General features: G+C 39.3%; 1 protein-coding gene across 1 annotated transcript; it reads right to left on the reverse strand.

Moving 5' to 3' along the window:
* Positions 1–234: 234 nt before the first annotated feature.
* On the reverse strand, positions 235–9,811 carry ak3 (adenylate kinase 3). Its single transcript, XM_077243152.1, has 5 exons — positions 9,459–9,811; positions 5,266–5,385; positions 5,015–5,187; positions 2,586–2,704; positions 235–1,199 (listed from the first exon to the last, which is right to left on the reverse strand). Exons 1-5 carry the CDS (start codon positions 9,604–9,606, stop codon positions 1,082–1,084), a joined length of 678 nt encoding a protein of 225 aa, XP_077099267.1. The 5' UTR covers positions 9,607–9,811; the 3' UTR covers positions 235–1,081.
* Positions 9,812–22,766: the final 12,955 nt, after the last annotated feature.

Here is a 22,766-nt window from a genome sequence, read left to right on the forward strand (position 1 = left end):
TAAATAAGTTCATATATATATGGTGTTGTATGAACAAACGTGGGAGATAGTGATTGAGAAAATACTGGATTATTACTGGTAACGTTGATAAGAAAAATGCATACTTTCCTTTTTATTGTCATTATTGCTCTAAAGCCTACTTTGTCAATCTTTTGGTACAAAATATATAATGTAAACAGTGTTATTATTTACATAAAAATCTAGAGCTTCACTACCAAAACAAACTAAAAAGAGTCAAGCTTCACTGTTTATTGCAGTTGTTTCAAAAGTCCCCTTTCTAAAATGACATTCAGTACATTACATTTAATCATTTATCCATTATTCAATAGCAGGGTTTTCATTCACTACAATTTATACAGTGATGCACAAACAGCCATTAAATGCATAAACAAGTGAATTAATTTGCATTTCATTTGTGGCCTAGGACTCCATAACCACACAATAGCGTTTTATCAATACAAAAGGACTTTTGATCACAGAGAAATTCCCTTTATAAATTACTGTATTGTACAAACTTTTCTTAATTGAAAATAACATTATTTTGTATATGATAAAAAAATATTAACTCTGTTAACACCATTAAACATTGCAATTAAACTTTGCAATGGGAATCATCTGACTGATAATTAGATTGTTTTTGCTAATTAAGGCCACAGTGGTTCACACACAATGGGCGGTACAGGTTTGAATGTACCGAATTTTTTTGCACTGCATTCATCTGAAAACTTTATAAATGAGAACTGAGAACTTCTCTAGTAGAGATTTCAATAACATTAAAATGCTTTTATGGATAATAAACAGGAATGCATTTTGCAGCAACTTCTGCTAAGAGAGAAGAGTCAACTATTAGCATGCCTAACACTCAAAGCTAGTTTGTTTGCTTAAGATGGCAGTGCTGGTGTTCAGAAGACTAGTTTGACCATAATCCTTTAGTTTGCTACTAACTTGTCATAAAACCAGCTGTGACACTGAAGGCTTCAGCGTGTAAATACAGTAGACTGCTTCAGGCCACAGAGGTGCGTTGTGCTTCTTCAGACAGTGTACTTCAGTTGTTGTAAAAGTCCTAGTTTTTGTTGTAGAATCACGCTTTTCCCATAGCCTGCTGGATTCCTGGGATTTTCCTGGTCAGGAAGGCGTGAACATGAGGCCATATCTTGTTGGTTTCAGTTCCTGAGAATGTCTCTAACACTCCTTTACTCCTGTTAAAGTATATCATATGCATTGGCTTAAACAAATCATTATTCCTATGATGTTACACCCTCAGTCCAGCTTAAAGGAATAGTAAAGGAAAAGGTCACTTTAACCAATGACCATTGATGTAAAGCAGGGTTTCCCAAACTGCAGGGGTTTCTTGAGTTGATGAAACGCTAATAATGAATTATATCTAATGTACAATAAAAGGGGCTCCATGATAGCCACGATTCGATTTACTGTATTCAGCATCTCGGGAACGCAACCTGCGCAAGGTTTACTTTATTCACACATTCTCATAGTTTCCAACATTTTTGTGGGCAGAAGTTTACAGTATTTCAGCAGTATTGTGCCAAAATAAAAGCAAGAATATTTTAAATATTTAAAGCTTGAGGGTTTAAAAGTTTAAAAATGATTAATTTAGGGCATAAATATTAGTACTGTAACTTGTGGTGTAAAATAAAATTATTATAAACAAATATTTTTTTACAGTAGAATATGTCATATATAAATGTATTCTTCATTTTTATTATTAGTTAAACATAAAAACAATACATTGTTTCAAAAATTATTGTTGCAATTAGCAATCACAATTTTTTTGAGATAACTCAAATATCCAAGTTGACTAAACTTGAAATTCAGCATGAACAATTACTTTGAAACAATATTTTTAGACTAATAATATTAATCATTATTATTATTATACAATTTGATTAGATTCCTAAAATACCGTTGTAAATTATGTAATAAGGACTGAGACACTTTTAAAGTTTGGCTATAAAGTCAAAATAAAACTTATAAATATTTGATCTATTTACTTGCGTGTCATGTGACCATTAACCAACATCATAGAACTGTGGACTAGCAAATGTTTATTGAAATATTAACTTAAAATTTCAAGTATTTCAATTTAGTATTTTACTTCTTTGGGGTTTGGCTGACAAAATGTTTTATGAACCACCGATGACATCAAACCTGATGCAACATGCTTCAATTTGAATGTACAAGAACACAAGTGAGATTTTAGGAAGATTTTCCACAAATAACAACTTCAATTTTGATCCATTCTCATATGGCCTCTGAAGATTTTAAATATATTGAATACAAGATGTATGAAATATTTTATGTAACTTTTGTGAGTGTTTTTTGGAGCTCATCAGCCTCACATTCATTGTATGGAAAAGAGCAGCATGAACATTCTGCTAAATATCTTCTTTGTGGTTCCATGCAAGGAATAAATTCATACAAATATCAGAAGCACAAGTGTGAGTAAAGAGTGACAGAATTTGTCTGAACTATTCCTTTAAATATTTCCTGTTTATTTTCTGTGGTGTATTACTGCATCGTTTCATTCAGCATAAATCATAAAGAAAACACAGCTTTCTGTACAGCACCTGTAGTACTCTAGAACCGGCTGTGTCTGTCTCTCATAGTCCTTTAGTCTTCTGGACACAGTTTCGGGACTGTCGTCGTCTCTCTGGACCAGCGGTTCTCCTGTGACATCATCAAGACCCTGTGCACAAGAGACCAATGTTACACTCTACAGGCACACACGAGTCACGACATCACTGCAGAGCTCAACCACAAACAGCCCGACTTTAAAACTTGCAATAAACGCCAAATTAACGGTGCCATTGCTCAAGAATTCATGTATTGAAACAGTCAACAAGCCTTGGCAGGCGTTGTCAAACTCCACAGCTGAATCGATGTGACCTTCAGACACAGTTTTGTGGACACAACTGAATTTGAGCAACACTGACAAACACTGTTTCACACTTGGCTTGTTCTGTTTTATGATATCAGTTCAAAACACACTGAATTGCTGTCTTGTTTGAAATGATTGCAAAGATGAGCAAAATGTAACCATTTTGAAACAGTTTTGAGTTGTAACTCTTTGCGACCTCAAAGGCTTCGTGGTGATATATAGATATACAGATATCACGGAAAATCTTTTAGAAGCTCTTGCATATAAACGGATTATTACTCGTTCTTTGTTCAGTTTTACTTTTCTAAAACTCCCTGCCCTTAGAAGTTTTTCTTTTTCTTTTAATGTATAGCAGCAATATTTAAGCCCATTTTCTGTCCTTGCGTTTGCTCTTTTCTCGGACAGTGTTTCATTTATTTACAGGAAGTCCGTGACTTCCTCAGCGTGCTCCAGATTTATTGCAGGGATGAGAGCAAAGTTCCTTAGTAAACAGAAGCGTTCTTATCTGTCTTGAGCGGTCAGGTTGTGAAATACCATGACCTACTTTTACCACAAGAACAAGTTTAACACACACACACATTTATATCCAATGCTCCATTTTTTTTTTTTACTTTTTACTGTTTATTTACACGTGTTAACATGATTCCATTTTTATTATTTTTATTTAAAGAAAAACTGTTTGTTTTGAGTGTGTTTATATGTTGAAATTCTTTAAACATGAAAAATTACACATTTAATATAAAATTAATTTATATTGTATATTATATAGAAAATGTATCTATACACACATCACACATGTAATAAACCTTGTGAAAAGAAAGTCTGCTTAATTGTACTGAATGTGCACTTGTAGTGTTAGTGTAGTTCAGATCTGTTTTTAAGTATATATCAATTTTTAAAAACTGTACTTGCAGATAATATAACATTAATGCAATAAAAGGCCACTTAAGTGTAGTGTAGTGAAAGAGGGTACACATTCATGACTGTTTCTTGACACACTTAAGTACACTTTCAAAAAGGGCACTTTGCAATCATGTCAGATTAAAAGTTTTACTTTAAAGCATATTTTAAATCATTGTTTTAAAAATCATATGTTTTGCTTTAAAGAAGTACACTTATTTTGATCGTGAAGCACGTGTAGTATTTGATTATCATTTTAACTAGTGTAATGTTATTTGATATTACATTTAAAGTGTTTAAATGTACAAGTAACGAGAGTTATGTAATCAGATTTTTTCAAGTAACTAGTAAAGTAAGGCATTATTACAACAGAATACCTGAGTTTGTACACTTTAACCATATTCCAAAGACAATAGAATTATGAAATTACATGTAAAATGTACTTAAATCATAATTAAGTACACTTAAAAAAGCACTCTAATTTCAGCTAATTGCATTTAATATACATTTCAATGATAAAACTTTAATTTAATTGCAACTATCATGCATCATCTATCGTTCGCACTTACTGTAAGTATATTCTTTCAAAGTAACAATACTCTTTTTTAAGCATTCTGTGTGAATTCACTTGCACCTCACTCATGCGAACAGCATTTCAGCACAAAACAAATGTTCAATAACTACCTGCAATCCAGTTTAACCAGGCCAAGGTCAATGTTAGTATTTTTAGTGTAAACAAACCTACTTTATTCAAATTAGGCTAATAAATCCACAAAACTCAGCACCATTTACCTGACGTAATTAACGTTGCACTATTATTACCTGCAGAGAACAGGGATTGAACAGCATTTTAAGTATGCTTTCTTACATTTCTATTGATCATGGCAGCAATACTGATCAAATGTATTTTTGCAGTATAGACCTTATGTAGCCCCGCCCCTTTTTCTGTTCTGTCTTCCAGTTTGTATTTCCACAGCGTGAAGGAAAGATCTTACGGATTTATGAATGAACCGCTCGTTTTAAAATCTTCCCGGTCTAACTGACATTTGTTATGACATCTGTTTCAAACATTACAATGCTCAACAACAAGTTAACTTAACAAGTGTACAGGTCACTGTGGAGTTTTCATATGAGCAGAGGTGGACAACTTCCTGTTTCTTTCGTTTAATTATCAACAGTTCCCTGAAGTAATGTTAAACAGGATTGTAAATATCTCACTGGCTTCTTGGGCGGGTTGAAGTCTATATTATAGACCCTGCCGCTGGGAAGGTGCACCCAGCGGGACGTCAGACGCTCTCTGATGGTCTTGAAAGGCACGTCCAGGTTTATAACAGAGTCCACATCACACACGGCGTCCAGGGCCTCGGCCTGAGCCACGGTGCGAGGAAACCCTGCCAGGACACAGAGGCACAGAATGAATAAAGATCATACATATAAGATCAACATGAGAGCATGGGTGAGTGTGGTACCGTCCAGTAGCCAGCTGGTCTGCTCGATTCCCCTCAGACTGGACAGGATGAGACGCGAGATGACATCATCAGGAACCAGCTGACCCTGATCGATACACGACTTCATCAGAAGACCCAAATCTGCCCAGGTGCATAAGAGACAGAATTTAGTTATTCCATAAATACAGAAGATATCCACAAATAAATATAGTCAGGAATTAATTTTTTATGTTGTATTTATGTTGATTCTAATTTTACCAATAAAATAATTTATGACGCGCCTTTCATTACTCATATTGATGGTTTCTAGTGTGATGTAAGGTTGATCATTAACTTCGTAACAAAAATGACTTTTACCACACTCCTATTAACTATTCAATTGGAAATTATGTGTGACCAACACAATAAATTTTAGTAATTCATACATGAACTTTAAATGTCTCTACACAATTCAATAACTCTGTAATAATCGTGACCCTTTGTGATATTTCTGTTTAGTGCTAAAATTTTAGGCCTATAATACTGTATATAGCTACACTATCGTTTAAAAGTAGTAATAATCTAATAACACCATTAGTAATAAATGAATAACACCCTGTTTTGTTCAGTTCTTTGTCTGTGGTCGTCATTAAGAGTGCTAAGCGTGTATGTTCTCCTGAGACTCTCCCGTGTATTTCGGTTTGTGAATTAAAGACTATTTAGATTGAATTTCTTAGTCATTTGTGTTGGATTGCAACATCAACCGTGAAATTTCCATCATTTTCAATATTTTTAGCTTTTTCACTGTTCACTTAAATAATACTGCACTGTACAAAAGCATATTTCAAAACACAGACAATTAATGTATCAAAATATGCATATTATTAAGAAAAAAGCATATGCTTTTAGAAGCGCGTGCTGTCAATTCTTGAAATCTATAATCAACATTCTGTCATCATTTCCTCACCCTCTTGTTGTTTCCTTAAGAATATGAATTTGTTTCTATAAGAAGATATTTTGAGAAATGTCTGTTTTTTGTCCATATGATGGAAGGCAATGGTAAATATTTGGGAAGACATGAGGGTGATGATGTATAATGGGAGAATTGCCATTTTTGGAAACTCCCCTTTTAAGGTCCTACTTTGATCTGTAAATATATGAAACTCAAATATTTATTGAAATATTTCTCTATATCTGGCTAAATTTTGTGTTATGCATAGGGTTCATTTGACGGTCATTTGTTTCATGCTAAATCTGGTTTATAATAATAATAATAATGGTTTAGTCTCACTGTGGTAGGTGGATCTGTACACCGGATAACTGATGGGTTCTGCAGCATAAATATCACTGTCACACAACTTGGAAGGCTATTCGGCTCCCCGGAGACACAGAGGATCTGGCATTTCATCTGGGATTTAGAGAACTGTTTTTTTTGCTTACAGAACGTGTAATTCACAAATCTTTTGAGTTAAAGAACACTGACAATAAACCTGCTCTATCAGCAGGGAACTACACTGCGACCAAAATGGTCGCATATGCGACCTTTTGAAATGCCATTGCGACCCTAATTTTTAATGGGTCGCAAATGTATCACCGTTTGATTATTTTTGTACCTACCTAATGTTTTAGGCAATATGCTATGATTTACTATGAGCATTTATTAAAATAGAAATGTGTATTTTAAGAATACGTTTTATAACGCGCTCTGAGCATTCAACACATCAAGTTGGCTTCGCGGATTCGCGCTTGTTTAACTGAGAGAACGAGCAGAGAGAGTGAAAGCCCCAGTCGCGCGCGCGCTCTCTCTCCCTCCCTCGCTCATAATAATGAATTGAGTTGACTGAATATCTTTGAGAATACACGATGGTAAAAGGTCGGAAGACCGAAGTTTTTTTTTTTCTGAACTACCACTGGTTGTGAATTGTGCTAAAATAACGTTGCCTCATCTTCTCTGAAAAGCTTTCCACACATTCAGATGGCATAAACCACTCTTTCAATAAACAAAACAAAAAATCTATCTGGTGATGAAATGTTTTCTGTGTTGAGACAAATCTTGTGCGATGTCCTAAACTGCCTGGATAATCACACAACGTGTGCCGTGGTCCGTTAATGACACGTCCGATTCGCGAACTGACTCCTTTGAACCGATTCACTTTAATGAATGGTTAAAATAACAACTGATCTGTCCAACACTGAACTCAAGAGTCATTCTAGAATGATTCATTCTTTCCAAATAGAGCTATTCAAGTCATCTGGTGAAATTGTTTTTATATCGCAATATATATCGCAGAAAAATCAAATATTGCAATGTCATTTTTTTACCAATATCGTGCAGCCCTACTGTAAATTCTGTGGGCCTTCAATTGCAGGATTGTCCAAATTTGTAACTGCGTCAAAACAATTCAAACACGAATCATTGAAGCTTCACAATGACATATTATATTTATTTTACTTTTCCTTAAGAGTTCAGAAGTCTGCCCATCTGTGCCAACCATAGCATGGTGAAATCCAAAAGAAATTAATTTAGCACTTTATTGTGTAGGCTACTGTATTTTATATTGCAGTAAATCTATCCCAACCATTTTTAAAGAAAACAAGAAGGCATGTGTTTTAAAAGATGGAGAGTAAAATAAAAAGCACATCTGTATGCAATACAGTTTCACTATTGGTTATTATTATCCAGAGCGGCTTACTATATAAATAATTTGTGCGACCAAATCATGTTTTGCGCTAGTAACTGAAAAAGTTAGTAGCGCAAGTGCCACCAGTGGAAAATGTTAGTGTAGTTCCCTGTCTATCAGTGTTGGTACAAGTAATGAGGGTTATGTACTTAGATTACTTTTTCAAGTAACTAGTAAAGTAATGCATTACTTTTAAATTTACAATACAAATATCTGGGTTACTTTTCAAACAAGTAACGCAAGTTACCTCGTTTTCTCATGTATTGACTGACAGCTCTCCTGTTCCCATGTTAAGAGAAATCAGGAGTAAGTGCAGAGGTGTTGTGTGTGCGCTGTGTGTGAACATGATGGGTATTGTAGTTCTAGACTAAATGTGAGCATTTACTCATTTCACTTGAACAAAAATAGATTCAGTACTCATCTAAATGGTTAAAAACAATGAAATGAAAAATGAATATTATGAATGAATATTACACAAACCTGCAATAATTAAATATGTTAAATAACACAAATATACTTTATGTATTTAATCTCACTTTATTAACCAATGCTGACCTTTGATGATCCAATTCAACCATAATAAAGCAAAAAATACTTTTATATTACATCATATGTGTGTTCGCTTTTTTATTTATTAAAAAAACTAACAAATTAGCAAGCAAATCCAGCCCAGGTGAGAAAACGTAATTCAAAAAAGTAATGTAAAGCATTACTTTCTGTAAAAAGTAACGCAATCAGTTACTTTTTGTGTGAGTAACACAACATTGTAATGCATTACTTTTAACCCAACACTGTACAGTATAAAGTACAATCTTACACATTTCTGAGTTTCGTAGCAAGTTTCTGCATTTCTAACATGCAAAGCAAAGACTTGGGCTTCAGGCTTCAGGCTTGGGTGTGATTTGCAGCCAAAGTCCCTTTCTTAGACATGCTTAGTATGCAGGGCACATTCTTTGCTGAAAGACATCCCCCTCAAAAGTTAAAGAAAAGCCCTATTAAAATTTGAAAATACACTTAGTCTACACATAAAAAGAGTGATGCCACAAACGTAAAAGCCTGAGGTAAACAGCAGACAGACTTAAATGGTTTTCCCAGACAGTGTTTACATACAACACCAGCACTGGAAGAAAGTGCTCGATCTCACACTAGAATATATATCAGTTTGAACTCTTCCATGCATTTCAAAACAAAAACATGAGAAAAGCTGTTTCTATAGTGACATTAACTGTTATTTTGGGACATCACACGCGCGAGCTCACTCGAAAAGTGTAAAACTGCTGTCTAGATAGGGAAGCTCACTACATTTTGAGACACAACCAAAGTTTAGACTCTGTTCTGGTGATAAGAAACCTCTAATTATCCTGCTCAACATAAAACCGAGCTCCTGAAGTTTTGCAGCCATTTTATCAACCCTGCGTAGGAAGTTGAACTACGTTCGTAACGAACGGAAAAAAAGATTCAACCGTTCATATTCTGTTACATTAGTCATGACTCGTACGGTGTAAATAAATAAACAGTGAAATAGTATTCAGCACAGTGCTGAAGCTGTCGTACCTGTCTTCGCTTCGATATTGGCCCGCAGCATGTCCCCACTGGAGAGATGCTTGAGCCCGAAACTCTGCGCTATCCGAGCAGAAACGGTCCCCTTCCCGGAGCCCGGGGCCCCCATGATCACCGTGCGGAACACAGTCTGCAGACCCATAATGCAACTATTCCAGAATATGAAATTAAAGAAATATCTCCTATTCACAACATCTCTCCGCCCACTGCAGTCCAATGAAATTAATATGAAAGTGATTCTAGGGATGTGCAGTCCTCTAAGCGATCGAAACGACAAATACGCAACTCCAGTTTTATTCCCAGATTAAGCCCGTCCTTTTCTAATGCACGCGCATCTCTCGCGGACGCGCTCACATTACAGGAAGTGCTGGATTTATCTCAAGTGAAGACACTTAGTAGTGCACACTACAACATGATGGATATTGCTACTTCTTTTTGAGAGGTTTTCGGCCTTTAACGTTCTCAGGGACCCGTACCGAAATGCAAAGACTCCTACTATAAAAAAAAGATAAAAAAAAAAAAAGATTTCCTGAGCAACACTTTAACTTTAATTAAACACATTAACACCACTACATTACACAATGTTTAATACAGTTTCAATAGTTAAAATTTAAGCTGTCTTTAATATATAATTTTGGGGCCCTTAGGGGTCTATGGACCCATGTTTGAAAACCTTGAAAGTTTTTGAAAATAAATTATATATATATATATATATAAGCTGAAATAAAACACAATAAACAAAATAATAAACTGACAAATTAAACTAATAAAAATGACAAAAGCACAACAAAATGACTAAATGAAAATCTAATTAAAATGGAAAATATGAAACTAAAATCTAATAGAAAAAATTAGTTCATGAATTATAAAAACTATATAAATTATACTAAAATAACACTGCATATTACAGTGCATGAGAAAATACTTGAGCGATATTTAATGTGTAATTATTTACTGGATCAACTCTTTTATGGTATTATTACTTTATTGTATTAATTGAAACGTGTGTAAAGTGAATCTAATATGCACAAAACAAACAAACAAACAAACAAACAAACAAACAGCATGCTGCTCAATTATTATGCAATGTGATTATGTAACATGTTAGTCAGAGTAGGTCTGCTCTGATGGGCTTTGGAGTTGGCAATGTTTTCTCTTGATTAAATCATCACCAGAATGTAGTGTGGAGTTTCATCTGAGGGATTTGATCAATCACAAGAGAGCCCATTTATCCCCAACACTGGCTCAATCATCATTTATCAGCTGACAAATGATTGACAGGAGGACTTCTTTTGGCAAGATAAAGAAGATAAGAATGGAGATTTGTTCTCTCCTAAAGACCTCTAGAACAATAGTTCATTCAAGACAATGAGACAAAGACAGGATTTGGATATGCTAATGATCACCATAGTGTTAAAAGACGTAGGATAGGACAATGATGTGCAGCTTTTGTGTATTAAGTAAATAGATGAAACAAAAAAATATATGAGGTTACAGTTGTCAGTTGGAATTTAATGATTTCATTTATTATGTGAAATATAATTTGTACCTTCCCGGTTTGAGATACTGTGGAAACGGCGTCCCCTTGCGGCCATAATAATATGGTCACGGGAGAGCGGGGACAGATGCAACACTTTTTTGCATTTCCTTCAGTTTCTCAGACTGTTCGTATTGAAAAGCCTACATTTTAATACATTAAACCCACATATGTCAGCTACCCACCCACACTGCTGCTACATGTGCACATATATGATAATATATGTACAATTTATACTTGAATAGACAAAGTTATGTGCTTAAAATGCTGACCCTATGTGGGACGTTTGCAGCAGTCCACAGGGGCAGTTGCAACATTCATTAAAATGTCATAAAAATCATTCTTTAACATAATTTTGCCTTTTCTTTATTTTATATGTGCACAGACAGGGTCTTCACAAAGTTAAAAATAACTGTAATGACAAAGACTAGTAAAAGGAAACAACAAACAAGCAACAACCATGCCTCTTTTACAATTCCAGTGCCCTTATTCTCTGGAGTGTCTGTGAGAACTGCAGTCTTCCACTTTCTCTTCCCTTTCGAGACTTTCTTGGTCCTGCTTTTGGTTGGGGTCTTGGGGTCTTGTTGGGCTACGACAGGTGGAGGAAGACAGTCTGTCAGCGAAGATGGTGCAAAATCAACATCTTGGAAGAGCTCCCAAATAAATGGCCAAATACCAGTGCACCTGAAACCTGACTGCACATTTACTGGTGTTGCTGCCAAAGGGTGGGCCAACCTAACAATGGCAGGAATGTCATTAATTGACATTGTGAGGCCTGGATGGCTCTTCATCCAAGAGTCGCAGAAACCGTTCACAGCCCGTTTTAGAGGACCGTAAACACTGCGCTCCAGTGGCTGTAGTTCATGAGTTTCATCCATGTTCCACACATCTTCTGCATGAACAGATAGTGGCGTATTGAACACTGAACAGATAGTGGTGTACTGAACACTGAACAGATAGTGGCGTACTGAACACTGAACAGATAGTGGCATACTGAACACTGAACAGATAAAGGCGTACTGAACACTGAACAGATAGTGGCGTACTGATCACTGAACAGATAGAGGCGTACTAAACACTGAACAGATAGTGGCGTACTGAACACTGAACAGATAGTGGCGTACTGAACACTGAACAGATAGTAGCGTACTGATCACTGAACAGATAGAGGCGTACTAAACACTGAACAGATAGTGGCGTACTGAACACTGAACAGATAGTGGCGTACTGATCACTGAACAGATAGTGGCGTACTGATCACTGAACAGATAGAGGCGTACTAAACACTGAACAGATAGTGGCGTACTAAACACTGAACAGATAGTGGTGTACTGAACACTGAACAGATAGTGGCGTACTGAACACTGAACAGATAGTGGCGTACTGAACACTGAACAGATAGTAGCGTACTGATCACTGAACAGATAGAGGCGTACTAAACACTGAACAGATAGTGGCGTACTAAACACTGAACAGATAGTGGTGTACTGAACACTGAACAGATAGTGGCGTACTGAACACTGAACAGATAGTAGCGTACTGATCACTGAACAGATAGAGGCGTACTAAACACTGAACAGATAGTGGCGTACTGAACACTGAACAGATAGTGGCGTACTGATCACTGAACAGATAGTGGCGTACTGATCACTGAACAGATAGAGGCGTACTAAACACTGAACAGATAGTGGCGTACTGAACACTGAACAGATAGAGGCGTACTGAACACTGAACAGATAGTAGCGTACTGATCACTGAACAGATAGAGGCGTACTAAACACTGAACAGATAGTGGCGTACTGAACACTGAACAGATAGTGGCGTACTGAACACTGAACAGATAGTGGCGTACTGAACACTGAACAGATAGTGGCGTACTGATCACTGAACAGATAGTGGCGTACTGAACACTGAACAGATAGAGGCGTACTGAACACTGAACAGATAGTGGCGTACTGAACACTGAACAGATAGTGGCGTACTGAACACTGAACAGATAGAGGCGTACTGAACACTGAACAGATAGTGGCGTACTGATCACTGAACAGATAGAGGCGTACTAAACACTGAACAGATAGTGGCGTACTGAACACTGAACTGATAGTGGCGTACTGAACACTGAACAGATAGAGGCGTACTGAACACTGAACAGATAGTGGCGTACCGAACACTGAACAGAAAGAGGCGTTCTGAACACTGAACAGATAGAGGCGTACTGAACACTGAACAGATAGTGGCGTACTGAACACTGAACAGATAGAGGCATACTGAACACTGAACAGATAGTGGCGTACCGAACACTGAACAGATAGTGGCGTACTGAACAGATAGTGGCGTACTGAACAGATAGTGGCGTACTGAACACTGAACAGATAGTGGCGTACTGATCACTGAACAGATAGTGGCGTACTGAACACTGAACAGATAGAGGCGTACTGAACACTGAACAGATAGTGGCGTACTGAACACTGAACAGATAGAGGCGTACTGAACACTGAACAGATAGTGGCGTACTGAACACAGAACAGATAGAGGCGTACTGAACACTGAACAGATAGTAGCGTACTGATCACTGAACAGATAGAGGCGTACTAAACACTGAACAGATAGTGGCGTACTGAACACTGAACAGATAGTGGCGTACTGATCACTGAACAGATAGTGGCGTACTGAACACTGAACAGATAGAGGCGTACTGAACACTGAACAGATACTGGCGTACTGAACACTGAACAGATAGTAGCGTACTGATCACTGAACAGATAGAGGCGTACTAAACACTGAACAGATAGTGGCGTACTGAACACTGAACAGATAGAGGCGTACTGAACACTGAACAGATAGTGGCGTACCGAACACTGAACAGATAGCGGCGTACTGATCACTGAACAGATAGTGGCGTACTGAACACTGAACAGATAGATGCGTACTGAACACTGAACAGATAGTGGCGTACCGAACACTGAACAGATAGTGGCGTACTGATCACTGAACAGATAGAGGCGTACTGAACACTGAACAGAAAGAGGCGTTCTGAACACTGAACAGATAGAGGCGTACTGAACACTGAACAGATAGTGGCGTACTGAACACTGAACAGATAGAGGCGTACTGAACACTGAACAGATAGTGGCGTACCGAACACTGAACAGATAGTGGCGTACTGAACACTGAACAGATAGTGGCGTACTGAACAGATAGTGGCGTACTGAACACTGAACAGATAGTGGCGTACTGATCACTGAACAGATAGTGGCGTACTGAACACTGAACAGATAGAGGCGTACTGAACACTGAACAGATAGTGGCGTACTGAACACTGAACAGATAGAGGCGTACTGAACACTGAACAGATAGAGGCGTACTGAACACTAAACAGACAGAGGCGTACTGAACAATGAACATATAGTGGCGTACCAAACACTGAACAGATAGTGGCGTACTGATCACTGAACAGATAGAGGCGTACTGAACACTGAACAGATAGTGGCGTACCGAACACTGAACAGATAGTAGCATACTGATCACTGAACAGATAGTGGGGTACTGAACACTGAACAGATAGTGGCGTACTGAACACTGAACATATAGTAGCGTACTGATCACTGAACAGATAGTGGCGTACTGATCACTGAACAGATAGAGACGTACTGAACTGATTGAGGCGTACTGAACACTGAACAGATAGTGGCGTACTGAACACTGAACAGATAGTGGCGTACTGAACACTGAACAGATAGTGGCGTACTGAACACTGAACAGATAGTGGCGTACTGAACACTGAACAGATAGTGGCGTACTGAACACTGAACAGATAGAGGCGTACTGAACACTGAACAGATAGTGGCGTACTGATCACTGAACAGACAGTGGCGTACTGATCACTGAACAGATAGTGCATACTGAACATTGAACAGATAGTGGCGTACTGAAGACTGAACAGATAGTGGCGTACTGAACACTGAACAGATAGTGGCGTACTGAACACTGAACAGATAGAGGCGTACTGAACACTGAACAGATAGTGGCATACTGATCACTCAGAGGCGTACTGATCACTGAACAGATAGTGGCGTACTGAACACTGAACAGATAGTGGCGTACTGAACAGATAGTGGCATACTGAACACATAACAGATACTGGCGTACTGAACACTGAACAGATAGAGGCGTACTGAACACTGAACAGATAGTGGCATACTGATCACTGAACAGATAGTGGCGTACTGAACACTGAACAGATAGTGGCGTACTGAACAGATAGTGGCGTACTGAACACATAACAGATAGTGGCGTACTGAACACTGCACAGATAGAGGCATACTGAACACTGAACAGATAGTGGCGTACTGAACACTGAACAGATAGTGGCGTACTGAACACTGAACAGATAGAGGCGTACTGAACACTGAACAGATAGTGGCGTACTGAACAGATAGTGGCGTACTGAACACATAACAGATAGTGGCGTACTGAACACTGAACAGATAGTGGCGTACTGAACACTGAACAGATAGTGGCGTACTGGACACTGAACAGATAGTGGCGTACTGAACACTGAACAGATAGAGGCGTACTGAACACTGAACAGATAGTGGCGTACTGAACACTGAAAAGATAGAGGCATACTGATCACTGAACAGATAGTGGCGTACTGAACACTGAACAGATAGTGGCGTACTGATCACTGAAGAGATAGAGGCGTACTGAACACTGAACAGATAGTGGCGTACTGAACACTGAACAGATAGTGGCGTACTGAACACTGAACAGATAGTGGCGTACTGAACACTCAACAGATAGTGGCGTACTGAACACTGAACAGATAGTGGCGTACTGAACACTGAACAGATAGTGGCGTACTGAACACTGAACAGATAGAGGCTTACTGAACACTGAACAGATAGTGGCGTACTGAACACTGAACAGATAGTGGCGTACTGAACACTGAACAGATAGTGGCGTACTGAACACTGAACAGATAGTGGCGTACTGAACACTGAACAGATAGTGGCGTATTGAACACTGAACAGATAGTGGCGTACTGAACACTGAACAGATAGTGGCGTACTGAACACTGAACAGATAGTGGCGTTCTGAACACTGAACAGATAGAGGCTCACTGATCACTGAACAGATAGTGGACGTACTGAATACTGAACAGATAGCGGCGTACTGAACACTAAACAGATAATGGCGTACTGAACACTGAACAGATAGAGGCGTACTGAATACTGAACAGATAGTGGCGTACTGATCACTGAACAGATAGTGGTGTACTGAACACTGAACAGATAGTGGCTTACTGAACACTGAACAGATAGTGGCATACTGATCACTGAACAGATAGTGGCGTACTGAACACTGAACAGATAGTGGCGTACTGATCACTGAACAGATAGTGGCATACTGATCACTCAGAGGCGTACTGATCACTGAACAGATAGTGGCGTACTGAACACTGAACAGATAGTGGCGTACTGAACAGATAGTGGCATACTGAACACATAACAGATACTGGCGTACTGAACACTGAACAGATAGAGGCGTACTGAACACTGAACAGATAGTGGCATACTGATCACTGAACAGATAGTGGCGTACTGAACACTGAACAGATAGTGGCGTACTGAACACTGAACAGATAGTGGCTTACTGAACACTGAACAGATAGAGGCGTACTGAACACTGAAAAGATAGTGGCGTACTGAACACTGAAAAGATAGAGGCATACTGATCACTGAACAGATAGTGGCGTACTGAACACTGAACAGATAGTGGCGTACTGATCACTGAAAAGATAGTGGCGTACTGAACACTGAACAGATAGTGGCGTACTGATCACTGAAGAGAAAGAGGCGTACTGAACACTGAACAGATAGTGGCGTACTGAACACTGAACAGATAGTGGCGTACTGAACACTCAACAGATAGTGGCGTACTGAACACTGAACAGATAGTGGCGTACTGAACACTGAACAGATAGTGGCCTACTGAACACTGAAAAGATAGTGGCATACTGAACACTGAACAGATAGAGGCTTACTGATCACTGAACAGATAGTGGCGTACTGAACACTGAACAGATAGTGGCGTACTGATCACTGAACAGATAGTGGCGTACTGAACACTGAACAGATAGTGGCGTACTGATCACTGAACAGATAGTGGCGTACTGATCACTCAGAGGCGTACTGATCACTGAACAGATAGTGGCGTACTGAACACTGAACAGATAGTGGCGTACTGAAAACTGAACAAATAGTGGCGTACTGAACACTGAACAGATAGTGGCGTACTGAACACTGAACAGATAGTGGCGTACTGAACACTGAACAGATAGTGGCGTATTGAACACTGAACAGATAGTGGCGTACTGAACACTGAACAGATAGTGGCGTACTGATCACTGAACAGATAGTGGCGTACTGAACACTGAACAGATAGAGGCGTACTGAACACTGAACAGATACTGGCGTACTGAACACTGAACAGATAGTGGCGTACTGAACACTGAACAGATAGTGGCGTACTGATCACTGAACAGATAGAGGCGTACTAAACACTGAACAGATAGTGGCGTACTGAACACTGAACAGATAGAGGCGTACTGAACACTGAACAGATAGTGGCGTACCGAACACTGAACAGATAGCGGCGTACTGATCACTGAACAGATAGTGGCGTACTGAACACTGAACAGATAGATGCGTACTGAACACTGAACAGATAGTGGCGTAAACACACTGAACAGATAGTGGCGTACTGATCACTGAACAGATAGAGGCGTACTGAACACTGAACAGAAAGAGGCGTTCTGAACACTGAACAGATAGAGGCGTACTGAACACTGAACAGATAGTGGCGTACTGAACACTGAACAGATAGAGGCGTACTGAACACTGAACAGATAGTGGCGTACCGAACACTGAACAGATAGTGGCGTACTGAACACTGAACAGATAGTGGCGTACTGAACAGATAGTGGCGTACTGAACACTGAACAGATAGTGGCGTACTGATCACTGAACAGATAGTGGCGTACTGAACACTGAACAGATAGAGGCGTACTGAACACTGAACAGATAGTGGCGTACTGAACACTGAACAGATAGAGGCGTACTGAACACTGAACAGATAGAGGCGTACTGAACACTGAACAGACAGAGGCGTACTGAACAATGAACATATAGTGGCGTACCAAACACTGAACAGATAGTGGCGTACTGATCACTGAACAGATAGAGGCGTACTGAACACTGAACAGATAGTGGCGTACCGAACACTGAACAGATAGTAGCATACTGATCACTGAACAGATAGTGGGGTACTGAACACTGAACAGATAGTGGCGTACTGAACACTGAACATATAGTAGCGTACTGATCACTGAACAGATAGTGGCGTACTGATCACTGAACAGATAGAGACGTACTGAACTGATTGAGGCGTACTGAACACTGAACAGATAGTGGCGTACTGAACACTGAACAGATAGTGGCGTACTGAACACTGAACAGATAGTGGCGTACTGAACACTGAACAGATAGTGGCGTACTGAACACTGAACAGATAGTGGCGTACTGAACACTGAACAGATAGAGGCGTACTGAACACTGAACAGATAGTGGCGTACTGATCACTGAACAGACAGTGGCGTACTGATCACTGAACAGATAGTGCATACTGAACATTGAACAGATAGTGGCGTACTGAAGACTGAACAGATAGTGGCGTACTGAACACTGAACAGATAGTGGCGTACTGAACACTGAACAGATAGAGGCGTACTGAACACTGAACAGATAGAGGCGTACTGAACACTGAACAGATAGAGGCGTACTGAACACTGAACAGATAGTGGAGTACTGAACACTGAACAGATAGAGGCGTACTGAACACTGAACAGATAGTGGCGTACTGAACACTGAACAGATAGTGGCGTACTGAACAGATAGTGGCGTACTGAACACATAACAGATAGTGGCGTACTGAACACTGCACAGATAGAGGCATACTGAACACTGAACAGATAGTGGCGTACTGAACACTGAACAGATAGTGGCGTACTGAACACTGAACAGATAGAGGCGTACTGAACACTGAACAGATAGTGGCGTACTGAACAGATAGTGGCGTACTGAACACATAACAGATAGTGGCGTACTGAACACTGAACAGATAGTGGCGTACTGAACACTGAACAGATAGTGGCGTACTGGACACTGAACAGATAGTGGCGTACTGAACACTGAACAGATAGAGGCGTACTGAACACTGAACAGATAGTGGCGTACTGAACACTGAAAAGATAGAGGCATACTGATCACTGAACAGATAGTGGCGTACTGAACACTGAACAGATAGTGGCGTACTGATCACTGAAGAGATAGAGGCGTACTGAACACTGAACAGATAGTGGCGTACTGAACACTGAACAGATAGTGGCGTACTGAACACTGAACAGATAGTGGCGTACTGAACACTCAACAGATAGTGGCGTACTGAACACTGAACAGATAGTGGCGTACTGAACACTGAACAGATAGTGGCGTACTGAACACTGAACAGATAGAGGCTTACTGAACACTGAACAGATAGTGGCGTACTGAACACTGAACAGATAGTGGTGTACTGAACACTGAACAGATAGTGGCGTACTGAACACTGAACAGATAGTGGCGTACTGAACACTGAACAGATAGTGGCGTATTGAACACTGAACAGATAGTGGCGTACTGAACACTGAACAGATAGTGGCGTACTGAACACTGAACAGATAGTGGCGTACTAAACACTGAACAGATAGAGGCTCACTGATCACTGAACAGATAGTGGCGTACTGAATACTGAACAGATAGCGGCGTACTGAACACTAAACAGATAATGGCGTACTGAACACTGAACAGATAGAGGCGTACTGAATACTGAACAGATAGTGGCGTACTGATCACTGAACAGATAGTGGTGTACTGAACACTGAACAGATAGTGGCTTACTGAACACTGAACAGATAGTGGCGTACTGATCACTGAACAGATAGTGGCGTACTGAACACTGAACAGATAGTGGCGTACTGATCACTGAACAGATAGTGGCATACTGATCACTCAGAGGCGTACTGATCACTGAACAGATAGTGGCGTACTGAACACTGAACAGATAGTGGCATACTGATCACTCAGAGGCGTACTGATCACTGAACAGATAGTGGCGTACTGAACACTGAACAGATAGTGGCGTACTGAACAGATAGTGGCATACTGAACACATAACAGATACTGGCGTACTGAACACTGAACAGATAGAGGCGTACTGAACACTGAACAGATAGTGGCATACTGATCACTGAACAGATAGTGGCGTACTGAACACTGAACAGATAGTGGCGTACTGAACACTGAACAGATAGTGGCTTACTGAACACTGAACAGATAGAGGCGTACTGAACACTGAAAAGATAGTGGCGTACTGAACACTGAAAAGATAGAGGCATACTGATCACTGAACAGATAGTGGCGTACTGAACACTGAACAGATAGTGGCGTACTGATCACTGAAAAGATAGTGGCGTACTGAACACTGAACAGATAGTGGCGTACTGATCACTGAAGAGAAAGAGGCGTACTGAACACTGAACAGATAGTGGCGTACTGAACACTGAACAGATAGTGGCGTACTGAACACTCAACAGATAGTGGCGTACTGAACACTGAACAGATAGTGGCGTACTGAACACTGAACAGATAGTGGCCTACTGAACACTGAAAAGATAGTGGCATACTGAACACTGAACAGATAGAGGCTTACTGATCACTGAACAGATAGTGGCGTACTGAACACTGAACAGATAGTGGCGTACTGATCACTGAACAGATAGTGGCGTACTGAACACTGAACAGATAGTGGCGTACTGATCACTGAACAGATAGTGGCGTACTGATCACTCAGAGGCGTACTGATCACTGAACAGATAGTGGCGTACTGAACACTGAACAGATAGTGGCGTACTGAAAACTGAACAAATAGTGGCGTACTGAACACTGAACAGATAGTGGCGTACTGATCACTGAACAGATAGTGTAGTGAACACTGAACAGATAGTGGCGTACTGAACACTGAACAGATAGAGGCGTACTGATCACTGAACAGATAGAGGCATACTGAACACTGAACAGATAGTGGCGTAGTGAGCATTTAACATGCTCAGTTAGCCCCACAACCATATGTGACATTCCTTCTGCAATAATTTCAAGTTAATATAAGTAATTTTTTTATGATCAGATTTGTGTCATACTATCTAAACTGTTTGCATTGTCATATCATTTTAATCAGTGTTTTCTTGGCTGTCTAAAATGAATAGCTAGCATTTGTCAAAGCTATTGTGTCAAGCTAACATAGCAAGTTTTATCATGGTTGTCATATATAACAAAGTTATTATTTTATGCATTAATAAAGAACCCCTTATAATAGACAGGTTTTTATTAATTTTTATATCAGTAAACAGTTTTTGTTCAAGTAAAAACCAGACAAGGCCTACATTTGATCTGTTCTGTGTTTTCAGTGTGCCACAAGAGAGGACATGCACAACAGATCGGCTTGCCCAAAACATCATGAAGCATAAAGACAGGACACTGAGGTCTGTGTCACATTTATGTTCAGTTTACCACAACAACAAAATGGATCGCTTTATTTCGTTGGCAGCATACTGACCGCCGGACTTACTGTAACTGGTGTGATGCCGTCATTGGGTGTCTGGAGAGTGTCTTGCCCCAGTTTCCATCATTAAATCGTTCTTTTCCTGTTTATCAATGAAAAGCTGCTTTGAAACAATCTGTAATGTATAAAGTGCTATATAAATAAAGGCGTCTTGACTGTCAGGATATGTTCTGTTTATTGTGTTTTTAGTTGTCATTCTAAGCTGACCTTATTTCCATGCCCGTGCCTTTTTCATTCAGTTTGCCTGTTGATTAATTAACTCATTAGTTCCCTTGTTTAGTCTGGTATAGGCCTACACGCTGTTCTGTTTAGTTCTTTGTCCTGTCTCTTTGATGTAAAGTGGTTGTGTTTGCCTTATTCTCCTGTGGACAGTTTGTGTTTAGATATTCTCCTACTGCGTGCGTTTGACTTGCACTGACTTGACTTGTTAAAAGTAAGTGTGTGCCACGTCTGTTTATTTTAACAACAGCATTTTTCTGCCTTAACCAAACAGTGTATATATTCGAGCTATACAGTATTCTTTAAAATGAGGCCAACCTCAAGTGGTTATTTGAATTAGAAGGCTAATGCCCTGTTTTAACTGAAAGCAACTTTAAATATATATTAAAATATTAAAATATGTCAGTGCCATTGTTTTTTCTCAAGATGCACACCAGTAATGTTTTTTTCGAAGACACATTTATAAAAGATAGTTAAATGTCCTAATTCAACGAACTGAATGCCTAATCTTGGCTTAATCTAAGTCCTGTCTGTAAAACAGGTGTTGTGCCGAATTTGGACCCCCTGCCACATTATTACCCCACTTGTTGAAGCAAGGACCTGATTGCCTAATCCTAACCCCTCCCCTAATCATAACCCCTCCCCCATAGTCCTAAACCTACTAATACTAAGGTGGGTAATAATTTGGCAGGGTCCAAATTCTGCACAACACCTGGCCTAAAAGTAATTACTGACTTTTAAATCTGACATTCAAATTATTGTTTTGATGTGAGCTAATGTTAAATAATATAACATAATATTTTACACTAATATTTTATAATATATGA

Source organism: Siphateles boraxobius, unplaced genomic scaffold, assembly GCF_051911475.1.
Source record: "Siphateles boraxobius isolate OS27281-9 unplaced genomic scaffold, OSU_SipBor_1 25, whole genome shotgun sequence".
In the NCBI taxonomy this organism is placed as follows: domain Eukaryota; kingdom Metazoa; phylum Chordata; class Actinopteri; order Cypriniformes; family Leuciscidae; genus Siphateles; species Siphateles boraxobius.

Bases quoted from the DNA above. Each gene is read 5' to 3' on its own strand.
- ak3 (XM_077243152.1), bottom strand. From the start codon at position 9,606: ATGGGTCTGCAGACTGTGTTCCGCACGGTGATCATGGGGGCCCCGGGC. The intron at 5,386-9,458 runs GTACGACAGCTT...GCACCTGGGCAG, and splicing joins CAATATCGAAGCGAAGACAG to ATTTGGGTCTTCTGATGAAG. The intron at 1,200-2,585 runs GTGCTGTACAGA...ATACTTTAACAG, and splicing joins CCGGTTCTAGAGTACTACAG to GAGTAAAGGAGTGTTAGAGA.